At 39.3% G+C, this 14086-nt stretch overlaps 1 protein-coding gene across 5 annotated transcripts in view; it reads left to right on the top strand.

Moving 5' to 3' along the window:
* ELP4 (elongator acetyltransferase complex subunit 4) overlaps positions 1-14086 on the top strand; it is a 276252-nt gene that overhangs the window by 184620 nt on the left and 77546 nt on the right. The window contains exons 10-11 of one of the 5 annotated variants that reach the window (XM_070071856.1): positions 10591-10642; positions 11865-12088. The exons of 2 other annotated variants lie outside the window; for them this stretch is intronic. In XM_070071856.1, coding sequence (XP_069927957.1) covers positions 10591-10608 — 18 coding nt within the window. In that variant the 3' untranslated portion in view covers positions 10609-10642; positions 11865-12088. Of the gene's footprint in view, positions 1-10099; positions 10545-10590; positions 10643-11864; positions 12089-14086 lie in introns of those variants that run through there. 2 more of the 5 variants (XM_051825657.2, XM_051825650.2) reach the window with 2 other exon arrangements.

Below are 14086 nucleotides of genomic sequence, written 5' to 3'. Positions count from 1 at the left end.
TCCTGCTAATGATGAGGAACCCAAATAAAGTGTAACTAACCTACATTAAGCTTGCTAATAAGAGGTATGATCTAGAGTCTTTAAAGGAAGACATACACTTCTAGTTGTAGGTCTTTTCCCTACTTGCTGTTGCCCTCTAAATAATGAATTTTGAAAACTCCATAAAAAAAAAGTTTCTGAATGTGTATTTTTAAAAACTAAGCCAGGGCGAGCATTTTGGCCAGAAGGTTAAGCCACTGCTTGGAACACCTGCATTCTCTTATCAGGTGCCTGCAACAGGGACTCACCTCCACTTTCAGTCCAGTTTCTAGAAGGCAGCAGATGGAGTTCTGGCTCCAGGTTTCCATCTGGCCTAGTGCTAGCTAGTACAGGCTTTTGAGGAGTGAACCAGTGAGTAGAAGTTAGCTTTCACTCTCTCTCTCTCTCTCTGCCACCCCCTACCCTTCACCCCATCCCTCATACCTCTCTCTGTCATTCTGCCTTTCAAATAAATAATAAAAAAAAAAAGTCAGCCATACAGTTTCCATTTTCAAGGACATGGTAAGAACCTAGTCACACTAATACACTGACTTTTTACTTCTTTCCCCCTGCTCACTTTGAAAAAGTATGGAATGATAGATACCAGTTCTCTATTGTGGCTTTGCCAAATAACAGGAGGGAGAGCAGTTCATCCAAACAGGAGTTTTCTTGTGCTGTACTTAAATTCTTTAAATTTCTCAAAGGCATATTCACACATTTTATGGCCTCTGATTGGAATTCCCAATCTAACAGCCTCTCTACCCTCGCAGAGAGGCTAATTTCTATTATCACAAACTACCATTTAAATATGACCACCTCCTTCTAGGCTTCTCAGATCTATCCACTGAGTCTGGATTAAATGCTTCCTGTTGTGCTCTTAACTTCCTGTACCTGTCCTTACTCTATCATATCAGTAACCATGCTACATTGCAGTTGATATTAGCATCCCTTTTATTTATTTATTTATTTGGCCGATAGAGTTAGAGAGAGAGAGAGAGAGAAAGAGAGAGAGAAAGGTCTTCCCTCCGTTGGTTCACCCCCCAAATGGCCGCCACAGCTGGAACTACGCTGATCTGAAGCCAGGAGCCAGGTGCTTCCTCCTGGTCTCCCATAGCATCCCTTCTACATGCTCAGTTGCGTCAATAGAAAGACTAGGAATGTCTTCTTCACCATTGGTTCCCCAAAGCCTAGCAGAGTTTCTGACACAGTGCAAATGCTTTGTATTTATTGACAAGGGACGAAAGAAACATAAACTCCAGTCCCCACTCAAAGAGTATAACTTGTTGGGTGGAATGAATCTTGGTGAAGAGCAGCCCCTGGCTTCCTGTGTGATGTTGAAAGAGGTATCTTCCGAAGACGTTCCCTTTCCAGCAGAGTGATAATGCCTCCTGTACCCAGCATTTGTCTTCCTTGGTCTAAAATGAAAATTTTCTCTCAGTTGCTGAATTATAACGGAGGAAAAAATCATATTTTACTTTTAAATAAAGTATTTCTAGTTATTCTTGGAAACTTTAGGATTTTATATCTTTCTTTTATCCTTCAGAATGGAGTTATAAAATTCTAACTTATCATGTGTACCATGTGACTATGATGGAATTGTCAAAACTAAAAACTTTAAATACAACTAATGAAGTTCCTCTCAAAAACAGTACCACACTCTTTCACTGATATATATATTAAAATATGTGATATTATATTTTATCATTTGTACTGTCAAGAGTATATATAATATATTATATCATATTATCATTTTGTACTGTCATTAGCTAATGAGAAGCAAGAGATGATATAAAAGAAGTGTCCCACTCATCTTTTTCAGAAAGTTGAGGAAGAGAAAGTTAAAAAAAAAAAAAAAAGAAGAAAAGAAACCATTGAACTTAAGTAGTGATTTTAGTTCACATCAAGAAGTCTTTTTTTAAGAACTTTTTAGGGAAAATAATGTGCATAGCCAGAGCAGCAGCTTATATTTAACAGAACTGAATGGTCACATTTTCAAGTAATGTATGCCCTGGCATTTGAACAGCTGTTATATCTAAATCAGATTTGAATACTGTTGTTTAACCTTCCCAGCTGTAGCGGGGGTGGTATGTTAGTCTAATCCTGTATAAAATATGCATAGTATACTTAAAGTTGAAACTTTAAACACATATTTGTATTAAACTGATAAATTTTAGGCATATGAGCCTATTTTGGATAAGCCCTATATCTTTTTGTGTGTTATTTATTGTTCCCAAGTATACTGGTATTTGACCAAATTTTAACCAATTAAAATATCCTTCCAAATCCTTTCCATTTATTTCATGTCCTTTATATTTTTGTATTTGCACTGACCAATCAAATATACATTTTCGATGCATTTAATTACATGGATATAACCATAGAAAAATTTAAACTACATTTTTTCCTGTATTTCTTCCTATCTGATTCTCTGACCCCAACAGACTCTCCTTTACTAACTTTATGAAAATAGAATGAGGAGGAAGTGACTGCTGTAGAAAGGCAAAATACAAGACCACTACTTCTCAGTCTTGTAAGACTAAAAGGGATTAAAATCAAAATATACATAATCATGTAGCATATGAATATGCCAAATAAAAATTTGTTCCTCATAGCCTGCTATACTAATGAAACATTTTAAAATTTAAAAGAGGAAAATTTAGAATAAATAAAATGCTAATGATGATATATCACACACACAGAGAAATACATATAGACATATTGTATCTCCATGTTTATGTACTATATACATTCCCATGTTTCTTAGCATTGTTTAAAAAGAGCTTAAAAGCAGTAACAACCTAGGAAACACTCCAAGTACCCATACACCAAATTCTAGGTATCTAATCCCACAGAAAAATGAGAGACTGAGCCTCTGGAAAAAATAGCTAATGCTAGGTATGGGGTATAGGAAGTATAATATGACACAATACTCAGATGGTGGAGATATGAGAAAAGGCACAGGAGCCAACTTGAGGCTCCCACTTAGCAAGTCTTGGAAATAAATAATAAAAATTCATTAAATAAAATGGAAATTCATGAATCCATACTGGGATGGATGGATGGATAGACCTCTTATGGTAGAACAGCAAAGAATAAATATCAAAAGAATTATGAAAGTAGAAAATTACCATTGGACCATCAGAGTTGTATTCAAATCAGATGGGAGTTTTAGTGGAAACTAAAGCTGGCTGACCAATAGGTGTCATGAGGTTTAATGAGGAAAAGAATATTGATATAATCTCAGAATATCTTCCTTAAAAACTACTAATAGCTAAAAAGGGAAAATGGTGATTTGATTGTGGAGGAACCCAATGAACAAACAACGTGACCAGATGATCAAAGTTAACATCACCAGTGGTTCAGTTTCACATGTGGCACACCACCTTGATGTGAAGTATTAAAAAGAATAGGATGTCAGGCCGGCGCCGCGGCTCACTAGGCTAATCCTCCGCCTAGCGGCGCCGGCACACCGGGTTCTAGTCCCGGTCGGGGCGCCGGATTCTGTCCCGGTTGCCCCTCTTCCAGGCCAGCTCTCTGCTGTGGCCAGGGAGTGCAGTGGAGGATGGCCCAGGTGCTTGGGCCCTGCACCCCATGGGAGACCAGGAAAAAGCACCTGGCTCCTGGCTCCTGCCATCGGATCAGCGCGGTGCGCCGGCCGCAGCGCGCCGGCCGTGGCGGCCATTGGAGGGTGAACCAACGGCAAAGGAAGACCTTTCTCTCTGTCTCTCTCTCTCACTGTCCACTCTGCCTGTCAAAAAATAAAAAAGAAAAAAAGAAAAAAAAAGAAAAAAACTGATTTAAAAAAAAAAAAGAATAGGATGTCATATTAGCGATATTCCTGCCCAAAAAAAAATCATCATTAAGAAATATCAAGTGGATCTGGGTTTGTGGTCAGTCCACTGAATAAAATTACCGCATTCTTGAAAAACTGTTGAACACGTGAAAGACAGAGAGAAACATAAAATATTGGGAGAGAGTGAATGTGCTGAAATTGCTAGGACAGTTAAAATTTGAATGAGGTCTGTGGATTAACAGTGATATTGTATAAGTGAGATTTCCTCACTTGAAGAATTATTCAGAGGTGGGAAACCTTTTTTTCTTCCTGGGATAATTGGGTATTTATAGCATCATTTGTGTACCATACAAAATTATCAACTTAAAAATTAGCCTGCTGAGCGGCGCCATGGTTCAATAGGCTAATCCTCCACATGCAGCGCTGGCACCCCAGGTTCTAGTCCCGGTCGGGGCATCGGATTCTGTCCCGGTTGCTCCTCTTCCAGTCCAGCTCTCTGCTGTGACCTGAGAGTGCAGTGGAGGATGTCCCAAGTCCTTGGGCCCTGCACCCACATGGGAGACTAGGAGAAGCACCTGGCTCCTGGCTTCGGATCAGCGCAGTGCGCCAGCCACAGCGCACCGGCCGCAACGGCCATTGAGGGGTGAACCAACGGAAAAAGGAAGACCTTTCTCCCTGTCTCTCTCTCTCACTGTCCACTCTGCCTGTCACAAAAAAAAAAAAAAAATTAGCCTGTTGTAGATTTAGTGGATTTTTAAACATGTCTGCAGTTGCTTTGGCCAAACCAAATAATTTTCATGGGCCTTATATAGCCCACAGGCAGATGTTCCCCACCCCTAAATTATGTGATGACTATGTAAGAGAATGTCTTTGTCTTCAGAAACATGCATTCAATATTTAGGGATTATAGGAGTAATATCTAATGCTTGTCCTTGAACTCTTTAGAAAAAGACTGATGGTAGGTATATATTTGTGCATACGGGAGTGTGCTCTTACTCAAAGAAAGAAACTGGAGCAGGAGTGCAGTGGAGGATGGCCCAAGTGCTTGGGCCCCTGGACCCACATGGGAGACCGGGAAGAGGCACCTGGCTCCTGGCTTCGGATCGGCATAGCTCTGGCCATTGCGGCCGTTTGAGGGAGTGAACCAAGGGAAAAAGACCTTTCTCTCTGTCTCTCTCACTCACTAACTGCAACCCTACCTGTCAAGTAAATGAATAAAAAAACTTTAAAAAAAGAAAGAAACTGGAGCAAATGTTTTGAATGGTGAAAGTTGGAGATAGGGATATGTGAATTCTTCCATATGGGCACATTTGTGTCCAAACTCTGACCTTTGAGAGTTCACTCAAGAAAGTGTCAAAATATCGTCTACAAAATGTCCCTGAGAGATACATGGTTAAATTCATCAGGAGAGCATGTTCTACGTTAACTATTTTCAAATGCATCCCAAAGAAAGGCAGAAAATACATGTCCTTCTCCTAGTCTTTTATATGGCAGTACAAATGTGGAAATGAGGGGATTCCTTCCTCTCCTCCCTGCCTCTGAACTTCATCTGCTGTGATATGGATATGGGTGACATGATCCCTAAAGGTTTATGTGTTGGAGGCTTGGTGCCAAGGCTGGCAGTGTTAGGAGATGATTTGGACTTTTAGGAGATGCAGTCTAGTGGGAAGTCCTTGGGTCAACTGGGAGTGTGCCCTCCAAAAAGATTAAGGTGTTCCTCATGGGACCATGACTGGTTCTCAAGACAAGATTGTTACAGAAGCCCAAGTGTGGCTCTACCTAGCCTCTCACCGGCTCCCTGTTCAGGATGTAATCAGTTCCTCACTCATATGCCCCTCCTTTTCTATCTGCCTTGGAGTGATGAAGTCAAGGAAGGATCCTTGCCAGAGCCTGTGCCGTTCTGTTTGGACTGACTTTCAGCCTCCAAACTGTAAGCTAAATACACCTTTTTTCTTCATAAGTAGCCTGCCTTAAACATTTTGTTATGGTAATGCAAAACTGACTACCATACCATTCTAAATCCCTCACCCTGTAAGATTTCCTTCCTCTTTATGGAATAAACTTGGACTTCAATCACTACTACTGTTTTCTGATTTTATCTACTAATCACTTGAATAGCCATAATGCCTAATATGTTTTTAAAGTTTCAAATAGTCATTGACTTGAACTTTTGTAAAAGAAAAGTACTCTTTCCTAGATCCATACCATCTTAGATATAGTTATATTTCTCCATACCACTTTGGATATAGTTAAGGATTTTGTACTCAAACATTTCATTTTCCTTAGATATTTTTATTAATAACCAAGATAGAGAACTCCAGTTTGAGGATTGAATATTAGTCTTTAAGCTGTCATACCATTTAGATGGGTTTTCAATAAGCTTCTTATATCTCTTTATATTCTTAAAGTCCTTTTAAAAGATGTTTTTTGAAATAACTGTTACAAGTTTGCTAAACAGCTATGTAGTTTGAGGGTTTTTTTTTTTAATGAGTAGAATAATGCTGTAAGTAAGCAAACTTAAAAAAATGTGTTCAAACTGAAACTGAAGACCATCGACGTGGAGGGAAATAACAATACTTTGAATCAGGTAAATATGTTTGAAAACTTGAAATCCAAAAATGTTATATGCACTCACATAGTGAGCACTCTTAACAAGCCAGAGCATACTTCTGAGATCTGATAATAACAATACTGTAAAACTTAATTATATTTTTATGGCCCATGCCATCTGTGCATTTGTTCTGCTTACAATAGTAATAGAGGATTCAAAAAACACAATGCATTTAGTTTGCAATACAATCATCTTACCACAGATGCATCAAGGCAAATTATCTCTTATCATTTCAGAGCTGATTTTTTTAATTTATTTTTTAAAGATTTATTTGAAAGGCAGAGTTACAGAGAGAGAGGGAATTAGGGACAGAGATCTTCCATCCACTGGTTCACTTCCCGAAATGGCTACCAACAGCTGGGTGTGAGCCAGGCCAAACCAGGCACCAGGAGCTTCATCCAGGTCTTCCACATGGGTGCAGGGACCTCTTCTGCTGCTTTCCCAGGAGCATTAGCTGGGAGCTGGATGGGAAATGGAGCAGCTGAGATTTGAACCAGCACCCACTTGGGATGCTGGCATCACAAGCAGCCTAATCTGCTAAACTACAACTACTCGGCCCCCAGATCCTATTTCTGTATTATACATTAGTATCTATTTGAAATTAGAAAAACATCTCAACTATTTAAAAATATATATATGGTTGATGTAAAACTCCTAGTTATATTTCTTGAAACAAGTTCTAGGAGCCAGTGCTGTGACATAACAGGCTAAGCCTCTGTCTGCATTGCCGGCATCATATATGGGCACTGGTTCGTGTCCCAGCTGCTCCTCTTCTGATCCAGCTCTCTGCTATGGCCTGGGAAAGCAGTGGCACATGGCCGCCAGACTGCTTGGGCCCCTGCTGCAGAGTGGAAGACCCGGAGGAAGTTCCTAGCTTCGATTCAGCACAGCTCTAGCCATTGTGGCCATTTGGGGAGTAAACCAGTAGATGGAAGACCTTTCTCTCTTTCTGTCCCTCTCTCTGTCTATAACTCTACCTCTCCAATAAACAAATTTTAAAATTCTTTTAAAAAGAAAAAAACAAGTTCTAATTTAGATTAAATAAAACACTGTTATTCTTGACTATACAATAGAATATGACTTAGAGATTATTTTCAGATGTCTAAAGGTTAAGACTTTCAAGGTTGCCATACAAATGTACCTATAGCTAATTGCTGAATTGTTAGAAACTTTGGGTTGAGACAAACAGATTTTAAACCCATTCTCATGGGGCAAGCATTGGCCTATTGGTTAAGGTGCCTGCTAGGACAACCACATCCCCTACGTTAGTGTCTGGGTTTGAGGCCTGACTGTTCTCTTTTCCAGCTTCCTGTTAATGTTTCCCTGGGAAGCAGCAGGCAATGGCTCAAGTAGTTGGGTCCCGGCCAGCCACATGGGAAACAGACTGAGTATCCAGCTCCCCGCTTCAGGCTTTGTTAGGACTGGCAAGATGAGGGTACCTCACTTGCATTCTTTCTCCCTTTCTCTCTGCCTCTTCTTCTCCCTCATCCCCTTTTTCTTTCTCTCTTTCTCTTCCTCTTACATAAAAATAAACAAGTTATTCTTGTACAAATTTAAACATACAGGCTCAGAATCTTTCTATTTTGACAGCTTAGTAATTTCTCTAAAACTATTATGAAAGTTAAAAATTTCTGTAGTCTAGTTATTATTACCTATCTGATGATGGTTATGTCATATTTTAAAATTCTCCTCCAAAAGCAAAATTAGGCCACCATGTTTCTTATTTTCTCTCAAGACAAGAAACATGTGTTAACCTCTGTGATGGTCAAACATAATAATGTTTGATATTATACAATATTAACAATAAATAATGCCACCGATCTGTACATTTAAAAATAGTTAAATGGTAAATTTTAGGCTATGTCTAGTTTACAACAGTACATGTATCTGAAATCCTACTCATGGGACAGGTGTATGGCACAGTAGTTATGACACCACTTGGGACATGCATATCCCATATCAGAGTGTGTGGGTTCAAGTCCTTCCTGCTAATGCGCACCCTGAGAGGCAGCAGTGATGATTCAGGGACTTGGGTCCCCCTGTTATCAAAGGAGCAGAACTAGACTGAATTCCTCACTCCTGACTTCAGCCTGGCCCAGCCCCAGCTATTGTGAGAACTTAGGGTGTGAGCTAGCAGATGGGAGCTCTTTGTCTCTCTGGCTTTCCATTAAATAGATTTCTTAAATAAATAAGTAAATAAACTAACCTTAAAAAACTATGTTCTTGGGGCCGGCATCGTGGCTCACTTGGTTAATCCTCCGCCTGCAGTGCCGGCAGTGCCAGCATCCCATACAGGCTCCGGGTTCTAGTCCCAGTTGCTCCTCTTCCAGTACAGCTCACTGCCGGGAAGGCAGTGGAGGATGGCCCAAGTGCTTGGGCCCCTGCACCCACATGAGAGACCGGGAAGAGGCACCTGGCTCCTGGCTTCAGATCGGCAAAGCTCCAGCTGTTGCAGCCATTTGGGGAGTGAACCAACAGAAGGAAGACCTTTCTCTCTGCCTCTCTCACTGTCTATCTCTATCTGTCTCTATTCTTAACTGAAACAGCAAACAATTACATGGGGGGAGATAACAGTACTTTGAAATAGATAAATACATTTGTTCTATGTGCACCCATTTTTAGCTCTCTAACTTAAGCCAGACCACACTTCTGAGATCTGATAATAACAATATTATAAAGCTAAATTGTATTTTTATGGCCCATATAGGCAGAGAGAGATGGATCTTCTGTATGCTGATTCAGTCCCCAAAGGCTGGCAACACCTGGGGCTCTACCAGGAGTCAGGGCCAGCACTGTGGCACAGCAGGTTAAGCTGCTGCTTGCAATGCCAGTATCCCATATTGGAGCACTGTTTCATATCTCAGCTGTTCTACTTCCTATCCAGCTCCCTGCTAATGCACCTGGAAAAGCAGCAGAAGATGGTCCAAGTACTTGGACCCCTGCCACCCATATGGGAGACCAGGATGGGGTTCCTGGCTCCTTGCTTCAGTGTAGCCCAGCTCTGGCTGTTGTGGCCATTTAGGGGGTAAACTAGTGGATGGATTTCCTTCTCATTCCCTCTCTGTCTCTCTCTCTCTCTCTCTCATTCTCTCTCTCTCTCATTCTCCTCTCTGTCTCTCTATCTCTTTCAAATAAATAAAATAAATTAAAAGAAAAAAAGAAGGCCAGAGGTCTGGGACTCAATCCAAGTCTTCCACATGGGTGGCAGGGATCCAAGTCCTTGAGCTATCACCTGCCACCTCCCAGGGTGCTCATTAGTAGGAAGCACCAATAAGAAGCAGACTCAGGACTCAAATCCAGGTACTCCAATATGGGATGCAGGCTCCCAAGAGGTGTGCCAAAAGCCTGTCCCGGTGTCATTTCTTAAATGTCTTGTCAGCAACAAAAGAAATGTGTTTTAGAGATTCTGTAAGTCCTATTTATCAGTCCCATTTTAAATAAAAAGGCTTTCTTCAATATTCTAGCTTACAAAGAATTTTTGATAAAGTATTTTTTGTGCTCCTAATATTTTTTCTGCAGTCTTTTAACATAGTAAAGTCCCATTTTGAGATCCCTCCCTGCCATTCTCTTTCTTCTCTTCTGCAACACCAGTTAGTTAGAACTTGGGAGTTCCAGGACTTGGTGTCTGTGTTTTTTAACTTTTCTATAATCTTTGATTTTTTTTTTTTTTTTGACAGGCAGAGTGGACAGTGAGAGAGAGAGACAGAAAGAAAGGTCTTCCTTTACCTTTGGTTCACCCTCCAATGGCCGCTGCGGCCAGTGCGCTGCAGCCAGCACACCGCCCTGATCCGAAGCCAGGAGCCGGGTACTTCTTCCTGGTCTCCCATGGGGTGCAGGGCCCAAGCACTTGGGCCATCCTCCACTGCACTCCCGGGCCATAGCAGAGAGCTGGACTGGAAGAGGGGCAACCGGGACAGAATCTGGCGCCCCGACCGGGACTAGAGCCTGGTGTGCCAGCGCCGCAGGCAGAGGAATTAGCCTATTGAGCCATGGCGCCGGCCAATCTTTGATTTTCTTTGCCCTTTTGATTTTTTTATACTTGGAAAAAATTCTGTATCTTATAGCTTACTAATTCTTTCCTCAGTTTTGTTCATTCTATTAAATAAACTTTTTTGAAAATCATATTCTTATTTTTCATGGTTTGTAATTAGGTTTTATTTCCTAACAGCCTGTCTTATCCACTTGAGGATAATTAATATTGTTGGGAACTTGTCTTCTAGGTAGGTGCTTTATAAATTTTTTTGTTATATATAAGTTGTTTGTTGAGTATTTAAATATTTAAATGTTGCATGATTCTTGCTTAGGCTCATATCTTTGTACATGAGATGAATGTGAATCATATATAGGTGTATTTCTTACGTCTATGGCCTATTCCTAACCTCTCAGGATTATAAGGGATGGACAGAATGTGCTCCCAGATGGACAATGCAGTGGTTATCTTCTGAGAATGGATCTCCTTGTGCCTTTCGAAAATGTAGTAACTACCTTGGATCATTGTCCCCTCTCTCGAATTATAGCTTTAAAGGACCTCTTTTTTTAACTTTAATTTATTTATCTTCATTTAATTTAAAAGGCAGAGAGAGAAAAATCTATCTGCTGGAATTTTCATCAGTAATTAGACTAGTAAACCTATATCTCCATGTTTTGTTCCTACATTCTCCTTATTTTTATTAATTTATTTCCTAATTTTTTATTTTATCATCTTAAAATTGTTTTGATTCATCTCTTTTCTGTTCTTTATCCATTGTGATTCTCTGGACAGTTTCTCTAGTCTTTCATAACCACAAAGCCATTAAAGAATTCTGTTTTATCTCTGATGGTTTGCATATAAATCCATGAAATTGAACTCTGATATTTAAATGTAGATTTCAAAGTTTTATGGAGTGGGCATTTAGCCCAGTGGCTAAGGTTCCCATGTCTCACTTCAGAGTGTCTATGTTTAATTCTTAACGTCGGCTTCTGATTCGAGCCTCCCAGTAGTGCAGACCTAGGAGGCAGCAATGATGGCTCAAGTAATTGTGTTCCTGCCATCCACATGGGAGACCTGGATTGCATTCTTAGCTTCTGGCTCTGGGTCAAGCTATTGCAGACATTTGGGGAGTAAACCAGCAGATAGGAGCACAACTTTCTGTCTGTGGCTGTCAAATTAAAATAAAACAAATGAAATTAAAATTTGGCAGCATGCAAATTAAGAAGACATTAAGAAGCCAGTTCTGAAAGCACATTATCTACATTTCAGATTATTTGCATCAATAATTTCAAGTTTTTATTAATAGCATTATCTCATTTTCTTAAATAAGGACCATTTCATTTAAATAGTCTACTTATTTACTCCAATCTGGCTAAATCTGAATGGCAAAAGTTATCAGATATCAGTTCCAGGAAAAGTGACAGCCAATGAATTTATAATATAAACTGGTGCTTTTCAATCTCTGATTTCAGCTAATTCATCAGCACAACTGATGTTTTTGCATGTAGTGAGAAAGTGGATTTGAACAATAAAGTATGTTAAAGACACCAGCTGACTGATGCGCAAGAAAATCACAATAAAAATAATGCTGAAGCATGTTTTGACTTAAAAAAAAAATTGAGCTACTCTTTTGGATTACCCATGCCTAAGGTATCCAATCTTAGTGTATCTAATAGAATAAAGTATGCAAAGAAAGTTATCATTGCCATTTACAATCGTGTTGGACATAAAAAGATTGTGACTTATTTCCCCCATTTTCATTTACATATGAAAATAAGTGAAAGACTTTTCTTTATCAGCACATCCTTATGGTCTTTAAAAATACCTGAAACCAAACTCCAACTCTTTGAGAGCAGATCCTTGATTAATTGATTTTATTAAATTTCCTACTGTGTAACAACTCTCTGATCTATACATCCTGTCATTGAATATTTTCAATATGTGAGTCAAAATCATTTGAGTGAAAGAATGTAAGCTCAAAATGGGCAATTGCTGGTGTGGGGTTTACCCAGAACCAAGGGTCCTGAGTAGGAAAGCATATGTGTATACAACTCAGTGCCAGTTGGGAACAAGATGATGATAAATCATGTTAGAAACTAGATTTGAAATACTTTTCAACAGAGTTTCCAATCCAAAGGTCTCTGTCTCCCAAAGAAGTCTTCACAGGCTGATTAAGTTTATGCAAAACAAGGAACTTGCTTCTGGGGAAATATAATGCCCACCAAAAGACCCAGGTTTCCCTGTTCAGATATTCATTTATCAAATAGTTGTTAAGTGCCAGATATGTGCAAAAGACAGTTTATTACTCTAATGACAATAAACCCCACAGAATATCCCCATCTTCAAAAGCCACTTTATCATAGCAATTCACATACCACACTTCAGTATCTGCAGACTGGACTTTAGTTTCAACTCTACCACTTACTAAATGTTTGTCTTTAAACAAATATCTTAGTCTGACTCTAAGCCCATATTTCCTCATCTTGAGTAAAATGGGATATCAATAAAAGAAATGCCTACCTCTTCTAAGAATTAAATGATAAAGTATACATGAATCACCTAGTTCAAAAACTGGTACATCTTCAGTCCTCTGTTTATGATCAACTACAATAATAATTTTTATTGTTAATGCAATCTAGTTGGGGAAACAAGATTTGCAACCAGAATAGGTCAGAAAATGATTGAAAAATAACTGTACTTGTTACTATAGACTGATATATGAAATACTATAGAATATAAGCCTTCTATGATCATCCTACTTAAATAATGTACATGTACACATACTCTGTAAATTTTTTTGCTTATTTGCACTTATCACAACCTTTAATCTTTGTTGCTAGTTTTGTATATGTCTTTTCTGTTATACTGTAAGCTCTTTTATTATGGGTCCCAGGTTTCTCATATTCATTTCTTATATCCACAGAACCTAGGATAATAACTGATAACAGCACAAGTCTTCAGTAAATAGATGTTAAATATGTGAATTAAAAGAGGAAATTATTGTGGCATAGCATGTGGCTTAACAGGTTAAGCCATCACCTGCATCCCATATGGGCACAGGTTCGAGTCCCAGCTGCTCCACTTCTGATCCAGTTTCCTGCTAACGTGCCTGGAAAAGCAGTGGAAGATGGCCCAAGTCCTTGGGAGACCAGGAAGAAGTTCCTGGTTCCTAGCTTCAGCCTGGTCTAGCCCCAGCCATTACCACCATTTGGGAAGTGAACCAATGAATGAACGAGATCTGTGTGTGTGTGTGTGTGTGTGTCTCCTCTCTCTCTCTCTCTCTCTGCCTTCCAAAGAAAAAACAAATCTTAAAAAAAAAAAAAAGAATTACAAAAATATAATTTTTTAAAAAGACTGGAGGTGGGTTTTAAAAATGAATAGGACTTGAATATACAGGAAAAAGCAGGGATGCATTTTAGGTTAGGGTTAGGGAAAACTTATGTTGACAATTGTGAAATAACTGCACAGAGTAGACAAAATGAACAGAAATAAAATTATTGAGTTTTAGGGGAAAAGAGACCATTGACAAACCTCTCACACATCTTCATTTTCCAGATGAGAAAAATAAGACCCAGAGAGTGACAGAATCAGGATTAGAGTCCATGTCTTTTCTATGTCATGTAACAAAGATTACAATATAATACGACAGCCCACATCCCATGAAGGAGAAATTAGATGGGGAGATGCCTATGAG

Source organism: Oryctolagus cuniculus, chromosome 1 (genome assembly GCF_964237555.1).
Source record: "Oryctolagus cuniculus chromosome 1, mOryCun1.1, whole genome shotgun sequence".
Lineage (NCBI taxonomy): Eukaryota > Metazoa > Chordata > Mammalia > Lagomorpha > Leporidae > Oryctolagus > Oryctolagus cuniculus.
The sequence above is the reverse complement of the archived record's forward strand: the minus strand, read 5'-3'. Positions and strand labels throughout refer to the sequence as shown.